The 27,680-nt window shown below is 38.4% G+C and overlaps 1 protein-coding gene and 1 long non-coding RNA gene across 4 annotated transcripts in view; one reads left to right on the forward strand and one right to left on the reverse strand.

The window, feature by feature from the left end:
• Window positions 1-19,474, forward strand: part of LOC117164823 (terminal nucleotidyltransferase 5C) — a 169,945-nt gene extending 150,471 nt beyond the window's left edge. For all 3 annotated transcript variants that reach the window (XM_033348202.2, XM_033348206.2, XM_033348205.2), the window contains exon 2: window positions 281-19,474. In XM_033348202.2, coding sequence (XP_033204093.1) covers window positions 281-1,606 — 1,326 coding nt within the window. In that variant the 3' untranslated portion in view covers window positions 1,607-19,474. The remainder of the gene's footprint in view (window positions 1-280) is intronic.
• Window positions 19,475-25,661: 6,187 nt separating this feature from the next.
• Window positions 25,662-26,613, reverse strand: LOC143303081 (uncharacterized). Its single transcript, XR_013059090.1, has 3 exons — window positions 26,474-26,613; window positions 26,016-26,121; window positions 25,662-25,940 (listed from the first exon to the last, which is right to left on the reverse strand). It is a non-coding gene; the product is annotated as an uncharacterized LOC143303081 (long non-coding RNA).
• Between the last annotated feature and the right edge of the window lie 1,067 nt (window positions 26,614-27,680).

Raw genomic sequence — 27,680 nt, forward strand, 5'->3', positions numbered from 1 at the left:
ACGAAACTATCCGATCGAAGGATCGACGACACATTGATGGGCCTGTCGGCACCTCGGCTTTCTCGCGATACTGTTTATGATTCATCCGATATCTCCTTTTGTCCACAATATTACAATACAATCAACAATTTCACTTTACTTCGATCATCCAATGTAATATAATCATACATATCCGACGGTATCCATTTAAGAAGGAACATAACGTACAATCTCAATACGATTGTAACCGAATGCGGAAATGCCATGGTTAATAACATCTCCCTTTTCTTTTCCGTTACAGTGTGGCTCCCTGGAGATCGGCGAGGAACGCCAGCGTCGGGTCGCTATGATGGAGTCCCTGTGCCAGGTGAACGGCACGAAGAGCAACGGAGGCAACGACAACAGCGCGAACAATGGCAACAACAACAACCACAACTCAGACTGTCCGGATCCGCAGCAGAGGCTGGCTGTGCTCAGTTTCGAGCAAGTTAGACGATTGAATGATGTGATGAACGAGGTGGTGTGCATCCACGGTCGTGGTAACTTTCCTACTTTGGAAGTCAGATTGAGAGACCTGGTTACCGTGGTCCGTAGCAAATTAGAGTCTGACCCGAGCAACGGTGGTGCAGGTATGAGGGTACGGGACATCAGGTTGAACGGTGGCGCGGCTTCTCACGTCTTGGCCACTGAGTCGCAGCCATATAATGACCTTGACTTGATATTTGCCGTGGAATTGTCGAGCGGGCGAAACTACGACAAGGTGAAGGCCGCGGTGCTTGGCTCGTTATTCGATCTGCTGCCAGAAGGTGTCAGCCGTAAACGTATCACCACGTGCAGCTTGAAAGAGGCGTACGTGAGCAAAATGGTGAAAGTGAATAACGACGGAGACCGGTGGTCCTTGATTTCCCTTGGGAACTCACGAGGGCACAGGAACGTCGAACTGAAGTTCGTCGACTCGATGAGGCGGCAGTTCGAGTTCTCGGTCGACTCGTTCCAGATCGTGCTCGACTCGCTGCTCCTGTTCTACGAGTGCAGCAAGCTACCAATTGGCGAGAACTTCTACCCAACCGTGGTCGGTGAATCGGTGTACGGTGATTTCCAGGAAGCGTTATACCATCTTCACAAAAAACTGATCTCGACGAGGCATCCGGAAGAGATCCGCGGCGGCGGCCTGCTCAAATACTGCAATCTCCTGGTTAAGATGTACAAACCCTCTCAGCCTGACTATATAAAAACCCTCGAGCGATACATGTGCTCGAGATTCTTCATCGATTTCCCGGACATCAGCCAGCAACGGGCCAAACTCGAGAACTACCTGTGGAACCACTTCGTCGGTCCCGAGGAGGAAGCCCTCAAGTACCAGTACCTGATGTTGCTTCACAGCGTGGTGGAAGAGTCCACCGTGTGCCTGATGGGTCACGAGAGACGACAGACCCTAGCTCTCATCGAAAACCTTGCGTATCAGGTGTTCTGCCAGGAGCAACAGCAACGATTGACGAATCATCAGCAGGCACCTCCTGGACCGCCCACCACATACGTTTACGCGAACGGTTACTATTACGCTCCAGTGATACCCACCGCGTGCTACACGTGCACGTGCAACTCGTGGATGGCGTGCTCGTCGTGATGCGACATCGACGCCAACGCCATCGTCGCCACTAGCACCGCCATCAACACCGCTACGACCACCACCGGCACGATCACCGATGTCCGCGATAACTCTATGATCTTTATTGACCACGGAACCATCGACGAGCCTCTGTTTACCGACCAGGGGGGCAATCGTCCTCAACCAGGTTACGATCGACGTAATTCGGATCGTCGTGGTTCGTGTTTATCCAACAATCTCGAGAAAGACGCTTGTCGATCATTGATCGTTCACGACAGCGGGTCAAAGGAGCAAAATCGTTTGCTCCTCAGTTGACGCTTGGATACGCGTCGAACATCGAACACCGACCGAACCAGAGTGTGACGTAGACGAGAAAGATTCTCGTCGGAATAAAACGGAGGAAGATAAAACCCGCGGTGATCGATTCGCCAAATGGATCGTGGGAGGACGGTGTTTATCGTTCGAGAGGGTTGGTGACAGTGAACAAAAACAACAAAAACGAAAGAAACAGCTTCGCGGAAGACTGAAGAGATCCAGGAGAAGATCAAATTCTAACCTAACAGCAGAAACATTTGTAATACTGCGCGTTTACGTCCCGGTGTATCTTTCTGTTTCTCCTGGACGCGTTTATTCAACTCCGGTGGACGATCAGTTGTCGCGGGAGGAAGGACCAAAACACAATGGTATTTGCTGTAAAAACGGTCGTAGGGGATCAACAGAGAGACTAAAGACTCCAAACGAAATAAAAAAAAAAAAACAGAAAAAAAACGTTGAAATAAAGAAAGATAAAGAAACCAAGCGGAACGAATATATAGAAGAAGTAACAAAAAATGAATGTGTTGTGCCTAACGAATTCGAACGGATGGTGGAGAGAAACGGAAACCGCAATTGCGCACGCGCGGTGAAAACATGCGATGAATATACCCGGTAAACTATTATACTATTGTCGGTGCGCGCGTCGATGAAACGAGACGGACGCATATATGAGTCGCAACAGTGGCGCGAGAGAGACAGAGACTGTGCGCGCGTTGAGAAAAGAACACACACGCTTTTCAGAGTCCCCGGGAGGACGGTAGCGCCGCCATGCGATGGCGTCAGTTCACTAAGTGATACCGTATGGAACCGGAAGGAGGGAAGTCAATTTCGAAGGCGGAGGAACGACGACGAAACGGAATCGGAAGCTGTACGGAGAACAATACCGAGGAGTTCGAAAGAAAGGAAAGAGAAGAAGAAAAAACGCCGACGACGAGGGAGAACAAACGAAGGGACAGAGGGCGCCTGGGATCGGATCGGAGAACGAAAGGAACGGCTGATAGATAGCGCGTACGAAGGCGTCCGTCAGCGTTCCACGGTCGCTCCTCTTTCTTTCCTCTTTTCCCAAAACGAAGAAAAAAGAAAAACAAAAAAAAAATGCAAAAAAAGTATATTATAACGAATGAACATATGATGTTTCGAGAAACGTGTAACTAAAGAAAAGGTAGTGGTAACACACACAGATTTCACAAAAAGTAAGCAAAAAGTAAACTCAAACAGATTAAAAATACAAAGAAACATTAACGGGCGTGGCGTTTACAAAAAAAAAGAATAATTATAAATATATAAATATATATATACTATATTTAAATATATAAATACATGTATAAAATCTATGTATAAATATTAATGTGTGGCTGTGAACACATTTCATTTAGATACTACTGTAACGTGATATATAAGATTGAGAAAAAAAAATCGAGGATGAGCGGCGCGATCGGTGCGACAACGAGAGAGTTTGTACGCGGAGAGTGTGTGTGAGAGAGAGAGAGAGAGTAAAAGGTAGAAGAGAGTAAAGGAAGGAGAAGGTGAACGAGGGGTGAGAGGCGTCTCTACTTGTTTTCTTTTCTTCTTTTTTTTAGTTTCGCGTCAACCAGCGCTGTCACATCGCCTAGACAAAACAGACAAACAAGAACAAAAAACCTAAGCAAATAAACAAAAAGAAAACATGGACACTCAAAGAAACAGAGACACCCTCATGTAACGTACATACACGCGAACACTTGGTAAACTGAGACGAATGTTGATCCAGGTAAAAAGAAGCAAACTTATCGTTTACCAAAAGACGCGCGCATAAAAACATGAGATGCTAAAACGACCATCTAGACACTCTTTCCAGTTCTAGTATTATACCAGGGAAAAAGCACCGTGACTAATCTTGGGATTCATGGAAGGACGTGTCGAAGGAGATTCGAGGTGACTAGAAGACAGAAGCCCTTCATCTTAGCCTGTATACGCGAAACTATACACATAACCACGTACAACGAGTATATGTATGAAGACTATAGGGAAAGAGATAAGTCACATTTTATTGTCGTTCGTATGGGAGCAATTTAAAAATATTTTATCAATCAGCCACATATCGAAATTGTCATCAGAATGCTTGTCAAAATGTTTCTCATATATTAGATATTAGATATCAAAGTACACCCTTTTAGCTACTTTTAGCAGCCCCAAAATGAAAAAATTAATATAATCGTATTCCTCGTATCTTCCCCTATAATCTTCTTCGTATCTAATCGCATTCGTATACATTCGTAGATATATAAAAACACATACACACACACACACACACACACGCACGTACGTGCGATCGAGCGATCCTTGCGGCGGCCCTAGTCTCCGCCGGAGGCGACGGCGAACAGCTTGCATAACTTTCTTTCTTCTCGATACCGATAATTATTTAATACCTTATCCGACTGAACAGCAGCAGCGCCGCTCGCAAAGCAAAATACACGCGCGTTCGCGTGCCTATGTTTCTCCGGCCGTGATAAAACTCATTTGCATAATAAAACGTAGACTCTCGGCGCGGCGAACTTGCAAACTGTATCGTCCCGCGAATCGCTGTCGGTGCGTATACAAACGGGCACGCGTGTGTGTGTATCCGCGTGTGTATAATCTGTTCTATACACGCACAGAGAATATACACCACCAAGCCACGAATCTCCGAGCGTTTTTCGCGCGTCTCAGCAAATCTTTATCTCTCTAACGCGTTGTTCTCTTTCTCTGTTCCTGTAGCACGTAACGCGTAGAATATACAGATAAAACACACATACACATACACACACGCACACGCACACGCAGGCACGCACGAAGTACAGAGACAGGTGCGTGTAAGCACAGAGAGTAAAGAAGAGAGAGGACGTATATGCTCGCCACTTGGCGTCTCTCTTTTATGTGCGTGTCCGTATCGACTGGTGACCCCGTTAGTCAGCATAGTCAGTCACTTTGCTCGCTCGCTCGCTCACCGGTTAGAACTTAGCCAGGCCTCGTTCGTTCGCTCGCTCACTCTTCCTTTCAGTTTGCAAGCGAAAGTAAAGGCCTAATAAAAAGCCCGCAAACTGGTTTTTCTGGTATATCGCGTGTTAATGCTAAGGAGAGCCAGGCAGGCCGACTAGCAGCGACGTTCTGCACCCGGTGCGCGCCTCTAGCCGCCTGTTCCTTCTGTTTCCATCGCGACCATTTGTTTCCAACCACCTATCGACGATCCCTATCCCTCTATTTCCTTCGTTACGGCTAATTTCTCATCACCTATCGACGATCCTCGTCTCCCCGTTTCCTTCGCTGTCACTAGTTTTCGATCGTCAATCGACGTGGCGTTGCTCCTCCTAATAATCATTTTCATTGTTGTTCTTACTATTATCCTCGTCTCTGTGATCTACGGTAGCAATAGCCGGCCGTTACATCGAAACTTTCGTTCCTTCTTCGTAGCTTCCATCGTCGAATACACTGCGGATGTTCCAGTGGAAAATGGAGAAGATTCGCGAACGTTAATTACATTCTCGATTTGCAACGAAGGGTTTAAGATATTTGTTGTCGTGTTGTCGAAGATGTTATTAGTTTCGATGGTTTTGCATGATTGCGTGGTTGTTAGTAATCGGTAGATGACGGACGTTTGTGCAAATTTAGGTTTTATTTAATTCGTTAAGGAAGTGAAATCTAAGCAGAGATTTCTGTCGCACACTAATTATCATAAATTGTATGTTTCGAACATTCTTATTCATTATATATATGTAGAGTACATATTCTGCACATTTAAATTTTCCAATAAACAGCATAAACATCCCGTCTATTAATTAGAATTGACAGTTTTGTGTTTCTTTTTAGGATTACATGGTAATTTTGTTAAATGTGAAATATTAGAATGACTTGAGTCGGGACTCTACCGATTTTGGATCGATATTTATATAATGTATCGTATGAAGCGTAGAAAGAAAAGACTCTTTTTTTTCTACCACAACAAGTTTGAAATTTTAGATCGATATGTATCCAGAATGTGTTTAGATAGATCTTAAGAAGCCTCGAATTTGGAACTCGAGATAAATTGTAACTTGCGGAAGTTTGACTTGCAAGTTCAATGGCTGATATAATTAGAGTTTTTCACAACTTTCTTCAAGGAGGATAATTCGATTTCCAACTTGTTCCTACGAAGAGGATTGATTCTTTATTTCTCGTCTACTTTCTCATTCGAACATCAGACGCGAATCTATCAACAATCCATTAAAACATTTCGTAATATCGTCCACTCCGTATATGTCAGTCCGTCTCGTTTAATTCCTAAGAACTTTAAGATCGTATTGATCATCGATCGTGTCGATCTATTGATCTGTCGATCCAAATGTTGACCGTTCTTTTTAACGTAGGTGACAGGATTACAATATATATATATGTTCGTTCGCGCCAAAAAAAAAAACTTAATAAAACGTGTACATACATGTAACCATAAATTGGGAAAAAATTAAAAAAAAAAATTTATCTTCTTTTATCACATTCGTATTTTTACTAATTATATATATATATATTGTTATAAAGTATATCATTGTGTGAAGTTTTTTAAACAATTTTTTATTAGTATAAAAAAAGCTCATCATTTGGCTATGATTCACAGATGTTTATTTTTTTAAAAATTCCCTATATTTTTCTTCTTTTTCGAGATTATTGCTTCATATAAAGAAAAAGTTCGATTTTTAAAATGGAAACGGCTACGGTTTATTTGTCTTTGATGAAGCAAGAGTTTTAAGAATACAAACGCTGAAAATACATTCGATATTTTATAGCCACGTTTCTTTTAGAGATGTCGGAGGATTCATTTGTACGTTCGTTCTTGAAAAAGTCGATCGATTCCGCGGCGATTAATCATGACGTAAAGCATAATAGCCAGATAGATCTTTGAATCTTTCGTCGAGAAATTCTTCTCCTAGACGAGAGATATTCGATAAAAAGCGATTGATCTTTCTCTCATTAATTAACATTTTCATCGAAGCGATATTTGTTGCCCAATTAGGAAATTTTGATCAATTGATAGAACAAGAATTGCATGATTTTTCTGTATCGCGATACTCGACAGACTCGTGAATAGAAAATTTTGTAGTCGATAAATCAGTCAGGTAAATTAATTAAATTTGAGATACTCGTGATTCTTTGCGATTCTTGTATAAATGAAAAATCTCGAAAACGTGTCAGATTAAAAAGTGGAGTGGACGATTTAGGCAAATTCTAGCTAACTAAAATGAATCCGTATTATTATTTTTATGCTGTATTTCGAACGATCGTTTCTTCTTTCGTTTCGTCCTTCAAGGTGAGTTTCTTCTGATTCGAATCGAGTAGCCAGAGCAAAAATTTAGGGCTCATTGCTAAAGAAGAATATCACAAAAATATAAATCGTAATATACCGAGAAAATACTCTACGAACCTCGTTCTAGATAATGTGTGTTAGATCTAAGTTTAAAAAAAAAAAAAAATAAGAAAAAACAAAAATAAATAGAATAGACTAAGGGCGAGAAACTACGAGTAACTTCTTCGGTGAATTACAATTAAAAAGAAGTCTGAAGAAACCTTACTGACAAATCTTCTTGCGATATTCTGAGAAATCTGTTCGAAGCTTTGGATTTGTTTCGTAATAAAAATACAAAATTGAATAAATCGAGACGATATTTCGAAAAGGTGTACGTGCGTCATCTCGATTAGTCGCTAAAAAGGAAGAGACGTGCGAGTTAAATTATTAAATAGAAAAGCAACGCCAGAATGGAAGTAGCTTTTAATCGACAAATCAAAAAAAAAAAAAAAAAAAAAGAGAAGAAGAAATAAACGATAAATAAATAATTGTTCATCTGCGTTCTAGAACTTCTTGCAAGCGAATTGTGATTAGTCATTGTAATTTTGTATCGTGATCTGTAATTTCGAACGAGCGTGCACCGTGATAGATATGATCTTTCGTTATAGGGGAAGAATCGTAATACGTAAATGTCATCGAGTTGCGTGCGAGGGGATAATAACGAAAGGATGAAACAAGGAAAAACAAGGAGAAGAAAAAAGGAAAACGTGGTCATCTTCCGAGAATCTTGTACCCTGCCTTGGATTTTTCTTTTTTTTTTCTTCGTTTCCTTTTCGTTTCTCCCGCTCCTTTCTCCATCGATCGCGATCCTTTTTTCTATCGAACGTGAATAATAACCATAATCACCCGCCAACGCCACGTGGACAAATTTTGTACGATTTTGCGCGACTCTGTACTCCGATATGATTATACAATACACATACGCATATTACATATACATACTTATATATATTATATATATGATATACAATGATTTTTTTATATTTGAAAGAGAAGAGAAAATAAAATGCATTTGCCTGACACACCACGATACATGGTTATTATTCAAGGGTTGGAAAACGAGACACGAGCCTCCTCCTCTGTGTCGCGGTTTGTCAGAGTGATGACAAACTCGACGAGATTATACGTTAATTGACCGATCAGCTTAATTGCCGATAAATGGATGAAAAAGAAAAGAAAGAATGGGGATATTTGACGAAATAAAAGATTGAAATGTCAGAAGAAAGGATGAGAAGCAGGTGCTCGTGTACGGAAGCACAAGTGTTCGAGTTTGTACAGACACCAAGGTTGACTTGTAAAAGATAAACCAAGCATGTTTCGTTGATATTCGATAAAAGATTCTCCACTTCTTCTCTTTTTTCCTTTTTTTTTCTCTTTTTTTTTTCATTGCTCGATAGACACGATGATTATTTTGTATCTTTATAAATTTATGCGTTTCGCCTGCTCGTTCGATTCTCTAGCGTTAAACGTGTTATAATTGGTGTCAAACGTGTTTGTGCGATTAAGCAATATGGTTTCTTCGTAGTCAAATAGTAGCGTGATTCGTTTCAAGGGAAGGGTTGCTCGCATACGGAATAAAGGGAATCGAAATTTGAAGATTATAGAAAAGAGAAATTGTAAAGCTTCGGAAGAGTGGAAAAGACAATGACAGCGCTGGAAGGGTAAAGAAGAGAACGATTTAATTACTACGAACCGAGTTTCTTATATTCACCTCCTAGTTCTTTGATTTACTGAAGACCGTCTCACGACCCCTCGAGTTTCTGTCGTAAAAGAAGAGAAAAAGGAAAACCATCTTACGCCGTCGATTCATCATCGTCCTCGAATAATCCCGAATCGTGGACGAAATAAAACAACACTATACACAGATACACGCGTGTACACGACTATTACTCGGTTTCTTGGGTTTTTAAAGCGAGTGAGACAGCGTTGATCGTCTTTTCTCATTGATAACATGCAAAAAAGAAAAACGCGGTGATTAAATTAATCGAAGGACGAAGATCGAGTTTTGAAGCTTTTTCAGATTTTCTAGAAAGAGAGAGAGAGAGAGAGAGAGAGAGAAAGAGAGAGTGAGTGAAAGGAAAACGATAAGGCTGAATCGAGAAACCAAGCCGAAAACGCGATAGAAATGCAACGTCGGAACGGAATTGGGTGAGAGTTCATCGAAAAATCGTTCGCGCGTTCCTGTTTCGAATATTCAGACGCTCGAGTCGAGGATATTCGACGATTTCTCACCCCTTGAATAAAGCATCGAGGTGTAAAGATATTTATAAAAATGAGATCACACTGAATTTCGTTTAACGCAAAATAACTTCGTCTTGGATAAAATGGAAAGTAGAATAATTTTAAGTAATTAAGCGTAAAATTTAAGCGTAAAAGAAATATTCGGAATGCGTCGATTGAAAATCGAGGATAAATGTGCGAGAAGGGGTAGATCTTACGTCTGTGTGAACAGAAACGCGTCGATATTATTACAGTTTTTATGGGAAGAAAATGGCGTATCTGTGCGAGGAGTGACATCAAAGATTGATCAATCGTCGTTCTTTCTTTCCTTCTCGTCTTTCCTTTGTCTTTCTTTTTTTTTTTTTTTTTTTTTTTAACAGACGCAAGATTAGGGGGTATGAATATCGATTTGCTTGTACGAGTATTCAAGTGGAAGGTTTAATAATAAAGACTATGATTTACACCTGTACACGATTTTCTTATTGCGTACAAATTATCACACTGTACTAATCGTAACGATTTCTTAACATCTGTTGTTTCTAATCGTTTATTAAAAAAGAGAATAATTGTGTGTTCATCCCGAAAAGAAAAATTATCATTTTTAAGATCGTTCCGCGTAACTGTTATCTTTTCAAAAAAAAAAAAAAAGAAAAGAGAAAAACAGGATACTCTTCCCGTGATAATCACCTTTTTCACGATAGTCGTCGTCGTATCGTAATCATTGATAATTATTCGAAATTTCGAAATACATAGATAGATTCATCGAAGATCGACGATTTTTCGACTAATTCTTCGTTTTCCTCGCATAGATGCAAAATTCACTAGTTCCTGATGAAACAGTGAAACGCAATCACAACTTTCGTCCAGCGTACGTCCACGAAATCGTAGTCGAACGAAAACGTAATGTAAGTAAGGAGAAGAATCTTAAGTATACGCGTCGAATCTCACCCAACTCTGAATTTGTAAATGAACGATCGTAACGATCCGCGATGAAACACGAGCAAACCTTAATCGTGTAGATATTATAATCGTATTACGACGATATTATTACGGTAATTCATTAAACCAAAAAAGAGAGAGAGAGAGAGAGAGAGAGGCACATTGGATAAAGCATAAAGCGTGTAGCATAATTTTCGCGACTGGATGATGAAAGAATCTTCGCTTCAAGATCATTTTTTATTACTGTTACATACCTTTTATCGGCATTCGATTTGTATTTTAAGCATAATCAGCTCTTATTTTTAAATTCTTACAGATTCTTTGTCATTTTAAATTTGTCGTTCGATAAAATTATATAATAAACATTTATTTAGAAATCACATCGACTCTCGAAGGCTATCGTGAATGAAATTTGGTCCGACGCGAATTTTTTCTTTTAATATCAGCGTTCCGTGATGATATCATTACAGTGTTATTTGCAATTGCGAATTATAATTTTTTAGCCCTCGTCCAGTATCGAGCAACCATAGAACAATTAATCCCCGGTGCTCAATTTTATTAATCTTTTAATTTGTACGCGATTGTTCGGCAACAAACTTGCCGCTTATGGTCGCCTCGAAGGGTGAAAAAAAACAACATGAATTTTTATAAAAATTAAAACTGCAGCTAATCGTATTATTTTTCAACGAAAAAGAACAGAAAGATTTTTTTATCGATCGATTATGTAAGTAATCAGAACGGACGGTCGTGACGCCGCCGAGTTTCCTATAAAAGCACAATCGAACGATGAACGAAACATGGAAATAAATAGCACGACTCGAAGAGGAACGTTCATCGAAATGTCGTGGAAATTATTCAGCCGACTTGCAGCAGACTGATCGCAGATATACATATTCGATAAGCTGTACAAACGCGATGTTTCTTGATTAGGTTAAGCTGTACGATAACAGAGACCGCGTGTAGTAGTCTCGCGAGCTAAGTAATTAGAACACTAGAAGTAGCTTCGTAGAAAAATCGTCTAGAAACATACCGATCGATCGATCGCATGAATTATCGTTTATAATCTAATCAGTAATAATCTCATTGAAATGAAATCGAACTTTGAAACTAGCTGCACACCTGTCTAAACGAAACACTGTAAGAATATATATATATATATATAAATATATATATATTAATATAAACACGAAACAAAGTCTGCGAGTCAATTGTACAGTTCTTTCGATCAATGAAATCTTCGTTTAGACAAGTATCGCAACGATATTGTAATTAAATATCGAATTAAAGCGGACTTTAAACGTCGATACTTGTTAATCAAGTGTGTATTATGATCGGTAGAACGATTACGAAGAACGAAGCTTTCTCTTTCAAATACCATTTGCTCGTGAAATCAATTTTTCGAAAAATTATGGATAGTTGTTAGTAAGTATCGATATTTGCTTAACGTTTAATTATACGATCCTAAGATCTTGTTATTTAACCTGTTAATCGGGAAAACCTAATTAATAAGAGTCACTCGACCACTTGTCAGTCTTCTTAGATTGTATATTCTTTTCTTTCTTTTTCTCTTTTTTTTCGGTCCAGATATCTACTATGTATTATCTGACGCCAGATAAGATTGCAGGTGTCTATGAATTATCGTGTCTTCGTAAATCTGATTAAAAGAAATGGGATTCAAACAGGAATTTACTTCAAGTGTTATAACAAGTACTATATTTTGGATATTTTCTATACTTCTGCATATTACGCGACCTCTCCTGTATCCTTGTAATTTTAAATTTCCCATAAGCGCACGAACATCGACGATGTATCCGATGGAAAATTTGCACTAACTTTAATAAATTAATCGCAGATGTTTGTGCGTTTGCAGGAGATTTAAAATGGCAAACTTGAAGGTTTAACTAATTTGGATAAATGCATTGCAAACATATACGAATTTATAGAAAGTTTAGAGTCGCAAACAAATTCTTTTAAAATCCATTTACACCATATAATTGGTATTTCTAAATTATTTGAAGTCAATTTAATTGAAACTGATTGATACCTGTTGAATATCAATTCCGCGACTTCTTGTGTATTCTTGTAACTTTAAATTTCCCATAAGCGCACGAACATCCGATCCGATGTAAAATTTGCACTAACTTTAATAAATTAATCGCAGATGTTTGTGCGTTTGCACGAGATTTAAAATGGCAAACTTGAAGGTTTAACTAATTTGGATAAATGCATTGCAAACATATACGAATTTATAGAAAGTTTAGAGTCGCAAACAAATTCTTTTAAAATCCATTTACACCATATAATGGGTATTTCTAAATTATTTGAAGTCAATTTAATTAAAACTGATTGATTCCTGTTGAATCTTAATTCCGCGATTATAGTAGTTTTTGGCTAAGACTATGACCCTATTAACAGGTTAATCCGTATAATTAAACATCTTTCGTTTAATTCGTTCTACGTGTAAGAAAAATGGCAGGATCTCTCTCCTCCGCACCACCAACAGAGTTAAGAACTCTCTCGACTAGATTCGAAAACCAATTCGATCGCGAACAAACATCACCACGGCCACGTTTCCCTGTATCTTGTACGTAACTTCTTTTGATACTAAACGGTAGAACGCCAAACGCCCCTTTAGAACTCTGTGTATTTCGAGGAAAGCAAACAGAGCACGTAGGTTCGCGGATGCGAACGAAATAATGTCGTGTCGATGGACGCGTTTAAAAAGCGACGAACGATCAAACTTTCGTTCAAATATTAAAAGGATAAAATGACATTAACGAGGAATCGAGGAGTCGAAATGGTGAACGATTTTAACGTGCAAATGTCGAAGATGAAAATTCCAGTTTTATTAATTTTTCAGACAGAAACGTATAATGCGAACAAATTTTTCCAAATTGCTTAAATTTATTTTATCTTTATTCGTATACCTGTTATATCTTTATCTGTTTTAATAAAGTGGGGAAAAACGATCAGATCGACGTTTACGATCAATTTCTCTCTCTTTCTCTTGCAATAATTTTTAAAGCTAAGATACATTATTTTACGATATACGAATTGAAAGAAAATTTCAATGAACACTTACCATCGTGCACGTTCTGTTTTACGATTATTTTAAACGCTAAAGTAAATTGTTCCTCGCAGAACATACAGTCGAAAAACGAATTTCAATCGACACTTACAACCGCTAACTCTATCCTACAGAGCCCTAAAAACTCCAACGAATTATTTTACCATTCGTGACTTTTGTTCGCCTGTATTTTATATTTTACATTCTTTCCTGCTAAAGAAATTCGCCTTTCTTCTCCTCTCTCGCTCCACCTCTGTTTGTATCGTTTCGACGTTTGTACGATTCATCGTTTCAATTCGTCGATCGATTGATCGGAAAAGAACGACGACTAGAAAGAAGACAATCGAAAAACGAAAAAAACGAAGACGAAATCGAACGAAACGTAGTTCCATCGATACTGTTCTGCTGAAGTAACGATAGATTCACGATCGGTAGAACGATTTCACCAATGACAGCGGTGAAATTTTGCGGATAAAAGAAAATACGTGATCCGTAGGATTAAGTAAGAGAGCCGTGTGCGAAAAAAATAAAGACGCTACCGTCGATATACTCCGGCGGATAATACGATGTGTGTGCTTGGATGAATGTATGTCGCGTAGAAGAAACCGGGATTTCGGTGAGGAATCGCGATCGAGGTATAGATCGATCGTTTGGATCGATCCTCAATGACCTGACGAACGGCGTTCGAGCCGTGAATCTTAAAGAATTTCGTGTTGTCGCGAAATCCTTGATATATTGCAATGATATGTACATATATAAATATTTCCTTTTGCAAGAATTCAAATCGATAGAGTAGAAGTTCCTGTTTTCTCGTCTGAATTGTATTCTTCCCCGCGAGGACTACCGTATCATTGATTTCGTTCAAAGAGAAGAAAATCCTCGCTAATAATTGTTTGCAATAATTAAATGAACGTGCATTTCTTTGTGCCTTCTATAGAAAATATTTGATCGCGAAACATATACAACGTTGATTTCTGATCAATTTCGAAGAAAGAAACGACGAAGATAGAGGATCATAGAACACCAGCGGCCTAAACTGTTTTCATACGAAAGCGATAGAAAGCCTAATTTACCGTGTTGTCTGTGTATCCTCGTACGAAATCTGTTCAATCTCTCGTTCAATCGGTGATCTTCTCGTAGCTACTCGACGATTTTTCTATTCGATCGATATCATACTGATGATGCTCAAGGTATCCTCGAACGAGCCTCTCTTATGCATTTAACTCGAACAGTGTGTTTTTACAATCATATTTTATTTACGTATATAATATTTTCACGCGTTATCGATCGATCGTTTATTCGAAATTGACGAAACAATTGAACGCGATGGTCTCGAAGAAGAGAATAATTTTGTCGATTATAAGTCGAGATTATGGTAAAGATGGAAGAAACAGCGGATAATTGTGGCGACCACGCAAACACGTGAAATTGTAAATGGAAATTAGTTGAAAAGTAAGAGAAACGACAGAGATTGTAATTCTTTGCTGTTGCAATAACTCGACGAACCGAGATTACTTAAAAATACAAAGAATATAGAATATAAAAGATTTAATAACTCGATAGGAGCTATAAAAATCGAGGTAAATCAAATCGAAAGAAAGCGTTCTTCGCTCGTTTCGAACTAACGGATAGGAATGGTCCTCGAGAAGTTGACGATAGGACAAATCTTTCTCGATAGAATCAATGGATTCGTTCGATGACGCAAGCTCGAACTGCGAATTTCAACGAAGCATCCTCGATCGCAGGGAAAAAACTCGCGAAATCCCAGACGCTCGCGCCACGATCCTTGTGTGTTTTAAATAATTGCGCAGATTTTATTGAGTAAGATCGATGGACGTGTTGCGTCACTCGCTCGTGTCGGAATTCTACCGAGGAACCGAATATTTTCGAAGAACACGAAAGATAATCGAGACACGTTTTGCTCCAAAATATATTAATCGAAAGAAACGACGAATCAGACTTATTTTTCTTGTTCCTATCGTTCGATATTCGCGATGCAGCCAGCCATCGGATTATGATGTATTTTTCCAGAGGCAAGAACACGTAATTATTGGCGAAGTATAATCGTGTGTATAAAAATTCCATGGACAAAAGGAACGCCGCTTGTTTCAGAAATCGAATAACTCCACGTTGCAGATGAGACAAAAAGAGTTTCTTGTCTTTACGATTGAGATATCGGCGATTGTTTACGCAACGGTCAATTTCAATTTCACAGAGGTTTATCAATCGAATCACGCTTCTCGTATTTATTAAGTATTCTCCGATAGTTGCGTTGTATCGTGCGTTGTTTTCTTTGAGACTTCGATAGAGGCATCGGTAATTTGTATTCCTTATAAATCGAGAGGAAGAACCGATGAAAAAGATAAGAAATATTCGCTGCGAATGTTTGCAGATCCTTTTTAAAAAGAGTATCCCATAATACTTAAAAAAGAGGAGAGAAAAAGCTGGAAAATAAAATTCACCATGGAAGATCGATGATGTAAAGCTTCCTATAAAACGAATCAACGTGGAATGAAAAGAGAACAAGAAAATTAACGATCGGAATTATCGATACTCTGAAACAGAACTTCTATTATTATTATTATTATTCTATAGAAAACTATTCATCGTAGAAATTTGGAAAGGAAGATTAACGAACGAAACGATGGATAATTCGAAACGCTTGCTAAAAAGATGGTATCGTTAGTGGGAGCAAAACAGTGTTCGCGAGAAATCTAAAACAGACTATCTTCGACTATTTCGAAATAGACACGAGGGACGAGCAACACGCGTTTTACCACTTACGATTAGCATCGTGTACGAATCATTTAGTTCTCATTCCTTCGTGGGATCCTCGGTGATGCCAGATATTCTCCCTCGACTTCTTTTGTACCAGGCGATTTAGCCACCTTAAGTACGACTTAAAACGTGCGAATTAATCAAACGATACACACGCACGATCTTCTCAGATACATTGTTTAAAACGAATAAAAGAATTAAAGAAAAAAAGATTTAAAAAAAGCGTAAAAGAAGATGAGAGTACAGGCGAACCGTTTTTTCTCGGATGTTTACACGATGTGCGAGGACGAACACATATAAGCGGAAGGGACGAAACGAAGGGAAGCATTTCTCGATCTGGCATCACTCGACGAGGAGAAGATACGTAGATCGAGGAAACGCGACGGCACTTGTGTCCGTTTCCGCTCGCTGCTCCACTGTGAACATCACCGTTCTGTCGCTCCTTCGAACGTTGCTTTGTTTAAGCAACGACGACTTTGTGGTGAAAAGAAGAAATCGTATGAAAGGAGATGGGACGGAATTGAATTGAAAAATTACGGGAAAAAAGGGAATAAGTTTAAGCGATAAATCGCGTGAAAAGGTGGGAAAGATTTACGAATTTGAATGAAAAATTGCGTAAGAAGGGTGATAATCGCATTTTTATTGATAAATCGCGTGGAAATGGAGAAGATCGAGTTACTCGTGAAAAATTGAATGGAAAGGGGAGGAATATAATTACTCGAGTGAAAAATCGCGTGGAAAGGCAGAAGATGGAATTTAATCTGTCCGCTTGATGATAGTAGAAAAAAGTGATTTTCTTTCGATGTAATGTTTCCATAAAAAATGCTACGTTTCTTGTCTATCGTTAGCAAAGATATAAATGAACATTCGCGTTATATGTTCAGAGAAATGGATTTTTCTTTTTGTTTTTAAGAGAACATTTTATTAGTTTCGTGGATTCTTGCGTGGAACGTGCCGTTCTAGATTTAAGATCGATGTTCGATTCGACCCATTGGAAGCCTGTTTTAACTCTACTACGCTCTTCAAGACGTTTTCGATTCGATTCGTATTTCTCGGTCGTTGGAAAAATTGATTAAGTTTAAAGAAAATATGAGAGAATCGTTATTAAAATTCTCGTTTCAATTTTATGCGAAATATTAAGGGTATTTTTATTTACTGAAACTAGAATAGAAAAATTCGAAGATCGTGGTTGAGTTAGCCGTTAGTTTTCGATGTCAAGCAACGACGTTTTCCTCTTTCTTTATTTTTCAAGTAATGAAATCGGCGACACTGATGACGAACGTTTCTATATGAAACGCGTCGTATTATTTTTTTAATCTAGCAACGCCTCGTTGTTTCGTATATTTTTTCAGAGAATGAACATTTTTACGATCGAAGAGAAGATTCGGTCAAATAGTTTTATGTTGTTTCGATTCTAAGCGCAATTCCAATGGGTTGGTCGTTTTAAAATTGAATTTCTTTACGTATAAAGCTTGTGTATTTTATTATATCGACAAACGTGGAGTTTCGTTTGAAAAAGACGAAACCCAATTTGATTGTCACAATGTCAAAAATAGAAAAGCCAAAAGAAACAAAGATCATATATAACAAGAAGAAGAAAAAAGAAAGAAGCGAATAAAGGGAGGTTGAGCAATCATGGTATTCAGCCAACATAGTGTAGTAATATATATAAGTATAAATCGGTTAATAATTAAGTAAAGTGAAATCAAGAAAATGAAGTATCAAAATTAGTATGTAAAACAGAAGAATATAAGAAGGAAGCGTAAAAATAAATTACAGATTGTATAAAATACTCGAATCAACGATGAATGACTCGAAATGGGAGAATTTACGATTTGAAGCTCAAGCAGATGTATAGTATAAATGTTCGACCTCTCGCGATTCATTTCCGCTTTTACGTAACGGGGATTCGATTTACTATAATTCTGTGCATAATCGAATAATATCTTTGGTTGTAAGTGCGTACGTTGTAATCTGGAACAGAGATCCTTTTTAACATACTTGAACAAGGGGAATCACAATATAGTTTGCACTCAATTGCGATAATCGAACTCTTTTCTCATAAATGTTTCTTTGTTTCCTACGAAAATACGATCGTACAAAGATGCATATTTTTCAGTAATTTCCAACCAGACTTTGAGCCTAATGATCGCCTACTCAAATCTTTTTTCCCCCAAAATTATTATACAATTTCGTAGATTTGAAGAAAATTTATGCCAATTTCTTTTTATGATTCCCAATTTGATTTACAAGGGATTTAAAAAATATTAAGAAAAATAAGACCATCCTTTGCGGAAATCGTAATTAATATTATAGTTAATATATCAATTCTTTTCTAAGACTAAGATATCTGTTCAGATTACGAAGAGTGCGCGTGGAAAGAAGAAAAGAAGAAACCACAAGCTTATCGCGAAGAAAGCAAGATTTTCAATTAGAGTCTGAAATAACCGGAAGTGCTCTTCATCTTCGTCGGCGGACCGAGATTTTCGATAGACTTCCGGTTACAGACGACGAAATTGTTTGCGATTCGCTTTTTTTTTTACTCTCCTCTTCGATAGAATCCGTTTTCCCTTCGAAAGACGTGATCGTTTCCCTGGAAACGACCCGATCGAGCTGTACTTGTCTGTTTTTCGAACGCGTGTATCGAAGAAGAAGAAGAAAAGAAAGAAAACGGATGAAAAAGGGAGGGTAATATAAAAGATTAAACGATAGAGATAGGCAAAGGAAAATGTGAGACAACGACACACGCACATAAGGCGTATGGAAATAAATAGACTCGATGATGATTGCTATTGTTAATCGATCATCGACGATTAACTTGTAAGAGGATATTGCGGCGATAAATAGCGAAGTTTAATATTACCCGTTTGTATACTAAGGAGAAAATTTACAAAAACAAAAAAAAGGCGAAGTAAATGTGGAAAAATAATAAACGACAAGAATGTAAGAGATGGAGAAATATTATATATATATATATACGTATAATATTTAATTTGTAATAGGGAATACATAAATATTATATGTGCATATATGCGATGTAAGTAACATAGAACGTGTGTGAGAGAGAAAGAGAGAGCTATTTTGTAGGATGAGTTCGAAGAGTGCGTAAGTGGGCGGCGATTTACTTCTTTTTTTATTTCTCTGACTTGCCCATGAATATATATTCCCATATGTAAGAAATGTTATAAGGATTACCTATAAAACATGAAAATAAATATCATGTAAACACCGAGAATATTAACCGCGTTTTCTTTTCATCCGGACAATCCTGTGCTTCGTTATGCAAATTTCCTTTGCTCGTATATTTCATCGAGGTGTAACTTTTCCAACGAGTTGTAAACTTTTCCAATTTTCCCCTTCCTAAGCAGATATCGCCTGGGTTATTCCTCGATTGGAATTTTTTAACGAACGTTCCCATTAATAAATCAAGTTTAGTCGCTGACTAAATTTTTATATCATATAAATTTTTATTTCATCGAAGAATAATCTTATTAATTTCTTGTTAAATTGTTAACTGTTCGCGCATACATTCATCTTTGCACTTTCTCCGTAATATAATGTAACAGAATCTCGTAATGTATATTATTCTGAACTTCGATCGTTAACGTCCAATGGTCACACACGTCTGCTCATTCTTCGAGGTTTAATAAGGTCACGCGTGAAAAGATTAAATCTTGTGCAGCTATTTTATCGATACTTTGAGTTGAAAAAGCATAAGATATTCTTTATACGTCTCTAAACAAAAATCTACAGGATTCAGTAATCCCTACAAATAAAGAACCAGTGTTTTTTAATATAAAAAAAAGATAAAAGAAACCTGTATTGAACCTAAATAAAAAATCATCTATATAGAAAAATATAATGAATCGTCTCTTTTTTAAGGAAACAAGCGAAAAGTGAAAAAAAGTGGCGACATTAAAATTAAAAAACCTATTGTAAGTACAATTATTCATATTATGCCTTCGTAACGAGTATAGTACTTGTATAAGCAAATCGCTCGTTGTTTGATAAATCGGGCACTAATTATGTAGCTAAAAAATAAAATTTCTCAATTTACGAAATATAAAGTTGATCGATCCAGTTCTACAAATTATCTTTCCTTTTCGATTACGTATTCTGTAATAATCGGAAAACGAATAAAAATGAATTCGTTGCATTATTGCCATATGTTCTCCAATTTGCTTCGATCTTTCCATCATCGGCTGGAGGAAACGAGAGGAACAAAAGTTAAAAAAGGAAAGACGAAAAGAGAAAATCGAGCCGGTGAACGAGAAACAATCGAGGCTAAAGGCGATGAATAAATTTCTCCTAGCGATTTCCTAAATGCCGGCTTCGGATCGTAGTTACGCAAGGTCGCCGCAAAACTTCGAATGCAATTATTCTGTTGCAACTTCGCCGCCGGATTGCTCCAGTTGTTCGAACGCGACCGCGGCGCGCGTTCCAGGAATTTTCCTGTTTCAATGCTAGACAACGTTTCGTTAATTTTCGTTTAACCTTCCAATCTGTCCCCGCCGCCGTTTCAATCGAACCGCGTTCAGCTCTGTCACTGACAAATGCCTTCGAATCGCTCGTTTCTTCAGAAGAAACGACGTGATTTCGTAAGAGAACGACGCGTTTTTCGAGCGGAGAAGTTTAAATAGTCGGCGATGTTCGCGAGTAAAGAACTTAAAAATGATTTTCTTACGAGAAAATTGTAAATTTTGCGAAGGATACTGAAAGTATTTTTTATCGTAGTAATTTATTTATACGGATAGAATAACGTGTGTGTGTATGGATGTATGGTTTGTTGTAATTTAGCATATCTTCTGTCAACGATTTACAATTTGCCAAACGCGAAACAGAGTTCCGATTACGATGAAACGCGATTGTTTTTAAAGATGTAGAATTCCATATGGAATATCAAAATAATTTATTTGCGCCAGAATAATTTTAGCCCTTGGAACCGTTTACAAGACGGAGCTACGATACAGTAGAGTTCGTGAATTATTTTAACTTACCGATGTTGTTATCAAAAATTTGCAATTTATCGACGTTATTAATCTGTGAATTTGATCATTTGGAAATTTGCAAGCTCGCAGGTTTTAAAGTTTGGAAGATTTCAAAGGCTGAGGAGTACAAAATCGAAAAGTTCGAAGCTGTGAAAAATTGAAAATTGGAAGTTTCGAATCTGCAAAAATTCGAAGGTACGAAATTTTGATAATCTGAAAAATGAAAGATTCGCCGATTTAAAAATCGGGAAATTCGGTGTCTCTCGGATTTACAATTTCCTAAATCAACTTCGCTGGAACAGTAAAATTTAAATCTAGAATCGTCTATCTACCAATTTACTCTCAGAAGCAAATAGAAAGCTCTTGGAATTCGACTCGAATTTCCCTATATACTTCGTCGATACACGTTCCATCGCTTCGAAGATTCCTTTACTTTGCCCGAATCCGCGGTTTTCTCTAGTGGCTCGACCATTTCAAAGGGCACGGGGTGAGCGGTAACTTCCGGTTACGTGGAAGTCTCTGGTCAGAATTTTCGAAGGCGGTCGCGTTTCGCGCCACTGATCTACGTTAAATGTCGTTAAAAGTTCGGACGTCACGGTCAGTTGGTCCACGGAATGCGTTTGAACGCGTTGGCGGCCGCGATTGAAACTCGTAAAATTCGCTTTTCACGCGCTCGCATACATTTGCATGAACAAGGAATAATCAACCGCCGACTGAATTTCGTATGCCTACGAAACGAACCGAGAGCGACTGGTTTCCTCGTCTAGCGTTCGCCGCCGACTATCTTTCCTTCTAAAATGATCGTGCATTGGCATTAATGCAGCTCTGCCTATCCCATAAATCACGTGAAAAAAACACTCCGTTCAAAGATCCATAGCAGCTTCAAACTAAAATTAAGATCAGATGGAGCAACGAAGGAATATCAAGGTATCCGCAGGAGAAAGGGAAGACAGGAAAGCTAAAAATGTCGACGAGATTCGAGTTAAGAAACGAAGGTGGCAGGCTAGCAGATATTGGCTGGATACCGAGCAGAAGATGCGCAGGATATGCGGGACGCGTGAAGAAACAGCATTGCATATGATGACAATATGTGAAGCAACGAGGGTAAGTATCAGGGTGAAGTAATTGATGGACGATAGTGGAAGAAATATAGATCGAATGAAAAGGCTGATCGAAAGTGGAAGCTAAAAGAGCAGGTGAAAAGAGAAAGTGGCGAAACCAAGCAAAGATTCAAAGTCTAAGCTTCTAACTTATAAATGTTGCTATGGTTGTGAAGTAGGTATCAAATAGGTTTAATTTTGTTAATCGTCTTAAAGGTTTATCTTTTCTTGTTTGTTTAAATTAAGCTAGAAATAGATATAAACATAATATACGTTGATGTAAGCGGTAGAGATCTTGAGTTGGTAAAAGATTAAGAAATCTCGTATGTAACCCGACAGGGGCAACGTTATTCGATAAAAAAGAAAAAGGAAAAAGAACTGAAGTTAAAATCTGCGATGGAACTAGCGCAATGTGTTTCTCAACAAATGTCGATTCTCTTCTCGACGATTCCGATCTTTGTGAAACGAACGTCGAGCTTCTGAGTAAAAGGACATTGGCGATCTTGTGGATCTTAAAGATATAGAATCATACGGGTTCCTCGTATTTAGAAATAGACAAATTTATAATTTTGAATTATAATAATCGACCATTGGTCGATGTGAAACGGAAACTTCGAATAAATAGGTATATTTAATTTTGATTTTTAATATCGATATTCACATTTAATATTATTCTTCCGAGTAACAAGCAAATCATGGACAGATGGTATTATTTTGAAAAGAAAAGGAATAATAAGAAATATTCAAATTCATCATTTGATAAAGACGAGTTTGGTAAAAATGAAACGTCCGAAAGGTGCATTAAGATTTAAAAAAGAGACTGACGAAGTTTTTAAAATTTCTTGGCAAAGGATAAAGAAGATAAAAACACATGGGGCACTGCTACTGCCTTTGAATATTCGAAGCATTAAAAAACAATCTGAAACACTTGGTATAGAATTGCCGTGAGTTTACAGATTCTCTAGAAATCTTCATGATCTCCCACGAGAGACTTCCCCTCTTAATCGCAACATTCCACACGTTTCCAGAATGTTTCGAGTCAGCGCCTCTCAAGTTCTCCGCAAGATATTCAAAGTATTTGATATTTAAAAAATTGCAACTTTCTCTCGCGGGAGGTACGCTCCTTTTTTTAAACGAAACTAATTTTAATTAAATCGTCCAGTATAACTGTTTAAACCTTTTATTTAAAGCCCTTCCGAAACTGTCTTGTTCTATGAAACTGTCAATGAACAGAGCGTGGCAGGGCACGCGAAAAGATCGAACTGGAAGTTACTTTACATGGGAAGATAAATCGAAAATCTGGGATAATATTTTTTTCCTGCGAAGCTTCATTTTCAAGAATATCGAGTTTGAAAACTTGTCAAATACACATGACTGGATAGTAGATACGAATGGACAATCACGGGGAGGATGTTATTCTACATGAAAATAGGTCAAGAGCGTAAAATACGTATCACGTGGTTTGTGCTATCTGTTATATTGAGAAATCTTAAGATCGCAGTAGCAAACAGAGATTACTTATTTCTCCTTTCCTCCTAAATATCAAACTCGTTGTGAGAAAAATGCCGAGATTAGGCAACGATAACGACAACTTCAAGCGTCGTTTTATTCTTACAACAATCTCCAATGTCCTTTCGTTATTACGTATCTTACAAGAAAAACGAACATTTTTAATTTTAAATTTAAAAATGTTTAAAAAAGTTAAACCACACTAAGAGTTTCGAGCGTAGTTTCATCTTAAGGGTTAACTACCCCTTCGTTACGAACATTACGAACGTTGTTGCGAATTATCAACTAAAAAGCAACCGGTCGGGTCAAACCGATCGATCGATATCGCGTACCTTGAATGACTAACGTTCAAGGTGGAGGAGGTTTAATATCAGGTTGTCCGGAAAGTATCTTTCTTTCGCAAACGTGCTTTTTACAACAATGCACCTTCATACAAACGCGAAACCAAATGTGTAAAACGGCGCGGTGTTTATCTTAACAGAACAAAATGAATCGTACGTAATTCGACAAAATAATATAAAAGGAAAAACATTGTGCGTCTATTATTTCGAACAATCTAATATTTAGTAAGTGTTAGTGTAATTTGGCACCTTATTTGCATTTGTTGTATGTTATTGGATATTATGAACACGGCGGTGGTAGGATCTTCCTTGTTGAGACTGAGGTATTTCACAACAATCTGCTGGTGACCGAAGTATTTCACTCACACGGTACGACACTCTGTTGAAGACTGAAATATTTCACCCACACAGTACGACACTCTGTTGAAGACTGAAATATTTCACACAGTACGATGTTTTGTTGACGACTGACTTGGTTGACTAATTCCCCCCAGCAATCGTTGTTTATCTCTGGTCTTTGAGTCATCAGCTAGGGGAGGACAGGACTTTGGAAAACGTGGATACTTTGAAATTTTCTAAAGAAAGGGTAGGTGCTGTTCGAGCCATAAACGGACGCCCGCTCTGACCTTTGAACAGTCCCGTTCACACGTTGGTGGTAGTGATGTTTATTTCGTATGTTCTTGTGCCTCGTCGTCGATAGACAATGGGGCTACTTTATTGATTCCGCATTTGTATTCTTCTGGTTTATTTTCGACTATTGCTGTTTGTATCGTGTACTCCGTATGTTCCAGTTAGTTGTATTTCTAGAGTTTCTGATTTCCTCGAGCAGACCGTCTCGTGCATATTTACACTTATCAAATTCGATGTTGATCTTCTTTAAAGACGAATCCAGGGCTGCAAGTTGTTTCAAATACTCGTTAGATTTCATTGCTTTCCCTAAAGATAAAGGACTAAGTTGATTGCTAACTTTTGTAAATCCGACGTGTAATCGATGTAAATTCACGTTCAATTCGCTGATTTTCTGTATGTCGCCAATTCCCCCCACCAGTCGTTGAGTCTCGTCCGTCCGTCGAACCGAAAAAACGTTGCAAGGAAAATATTAGAAAAATTCCGAAATTTAGAAAAACTACACTTTCGTAGATTAAATTAAACGTCGTAGATAAAATTATCGTTATTAAGGCTTAAATATCCTTTCGTTATAATTATGTACTGTGTATAAGTATTTATTGTACGAACATCTTGTTGCGGTACTCAAGATGAAGAAAACGAGCGATAGGGCGTTTCCTCTCGATTGGACGCGATAAATTGTAACAAATGATGAGATACAGAGGAATAATGCCTCGATATAGTGGCGTCCATCGCACAGGGGGTCGTAAAACCCGTTAGATAACGCGCGTGCTCATCGCGGACCGGGTTCCGGCTTTTGCCAGGACGCAATCGGTCTGCTCGTTTGCCATGCACCGACTCTATCGCTCCATTCCACTCGAGATGCACACAGTTCGCTTTTACTTTTGCTTCCTTCACCTTCACCGTCTCCTCTTCTCTCTTTCCTCGCTGCGGGGCCTTTTTTTCTCACGGTTACGTTTGCCAACGACCGTGTCACAACGCTTGCCAGAGACTAGCAGCCTCCGTTACCGTTTATTATTCTTGTTAAGTCCGGCGAATCAGCGGTGTAGAAGATTCATTAGCTCAACTTGGCCAGGTATATTTATGGTCGTGATGAGTTAACCGTTATTCTGCGCTCGTTAATTCGATAGAAGATTCTGTTGGTTCATACAGGGTTAAATCAGACAAACTGCTTGTTAGAATTTGGAATTGAAAATACAAATCTTACGCACAATTTGGCAAGGTATTGGTGCGGTATGTAGACGAGAAAATTTGTTAGACGAGGTAGAAGCAGAACGAAGACTCGTCCATTCGATGAATTTTGATTCTGTGAGTTTGCTGGAAACGACAATTCGATCTTGATTTCGTTAAATTCGATAAACTGTCTTTCAAGACGTATGATTTTAAAAGTACAAAGGTGAGGATATTTATCATTGTTTGCTACGCGATTTGGTATACGTTAAAAAATTTGTCGGATGAGATGAGACTGGCATAAAGACTCGTTAATTCGACGAGTAGTGGATCCATATTTTTTTGAAGATGAATAATACAATGTAAATAAATCTCATTAAGTCTGACATTTTTGTTTCTTTTTTGTTAAATAATTCGACTTGTATGACTTGCCAATATACAGTCTTCGTGAATACGAATTTGCCTACAATTGTTACTATGTTTCTAAATTAGTAATTACCTTTCTTTGAATTTCATGTTCGTAAGATGAATCCGTCGAAAGACAAGAAGTGCGTTCCGTCCACTCGAGCTCGAAACGATATATAAGTCCTACAAACGAGACGCGCATCTTCTAATTCGCCTGTGCTTCTTCAATTTATCTCCATTACGCAGCCGATCAATTTAATTCATTGCGCTATCCCGTTCATTGACTTCTCAATTCGCTGATGCATCGCTTCGAGGGTTTCAAAGTTGCGATTCGCTGCAACGTAGTTGTACGCAATTCGCAACTCTAGCCAACGCTATAGAATGACCCGGTTCTACGATTTAAATCTCGTATTCTATCATTTCGCATTGCACTGGCATTTGCGTGTTTCGGCCGTAGGGAAAAAGGGAATGTTCATAGGATGAGCACCGGACGAAAGAATCTTAATGAAACAGGTAAAAAAGGACATCGTATTTTGACAAAACGAAATTGCATTTAACAAGACCATAGAAGAGATACAAATATTATACACCATGGAATAGGCTACTGTTACCAATATGGTAACATGAAAGAAGACACCATGATCCAACAACAAGAACAGCCTTATATTTGATAAGAGTAATTAATAGACACAACAACTATATACCACAGAATAGATGACACTTACCAACGTGGTAACAAACTTTCAGTACAAAATTAAAAATTAAATTTAAACTTTCTTCCATACGCAACTGTACATTGGCAGAGACGTCGAACGAAAAATCGCCAAAATTGATTCGGGCCACTCGTGAAATAAAAGCAACGATGACAAGTGCACATTGAAGGGAATTAAGGATCGTTTCAATGGTCGATCAGCGATCATAACGAATAACAAAGAACGAGCCCCCTCCTATGTGTAGAACGACAGTGTGTTGACTGTAAGACGGAAGGATCGAGCGTAGGCAGTACGCGATAGGTAGCTGGCCGATCGGGTACCGGATCCAACGATATTTTTCTGCGACACGGCGTGGACGAGCCGCAAAGGTGAAGGCGATCGCAGGCGGTTTCCCGGGTGTTTACGATCTGGAAACTGACGCACGAATCCGCGAGGAAAGCGCGGACGAGGCCGCACAGAGAGATCCGGCATTCCTGGAAATTATCACCTCCAGGATTTGCGATCGTGACGCGTGACAACGACTGGTTTGCAACAGTCGAAGCAGAGGTCGCGAGTTTTCGGTCGTTCAAGGCCGTCTGACAATCGAAG

Source organism: Bombus vancouverensis, chromosome 8, assembly GCF_051014615.1.
Source record: "Bombus vancouverensis nearcticus chromosome 8, iyBomVanc1_principal, whole genome shotgun sequence".
Classification (NCBI taxonomy): Eukaryota; Metazoa; Arthropoda; class Insecta; order Hymenoptera; family Apidae; genus Bombus; species Bombus vancouverensis.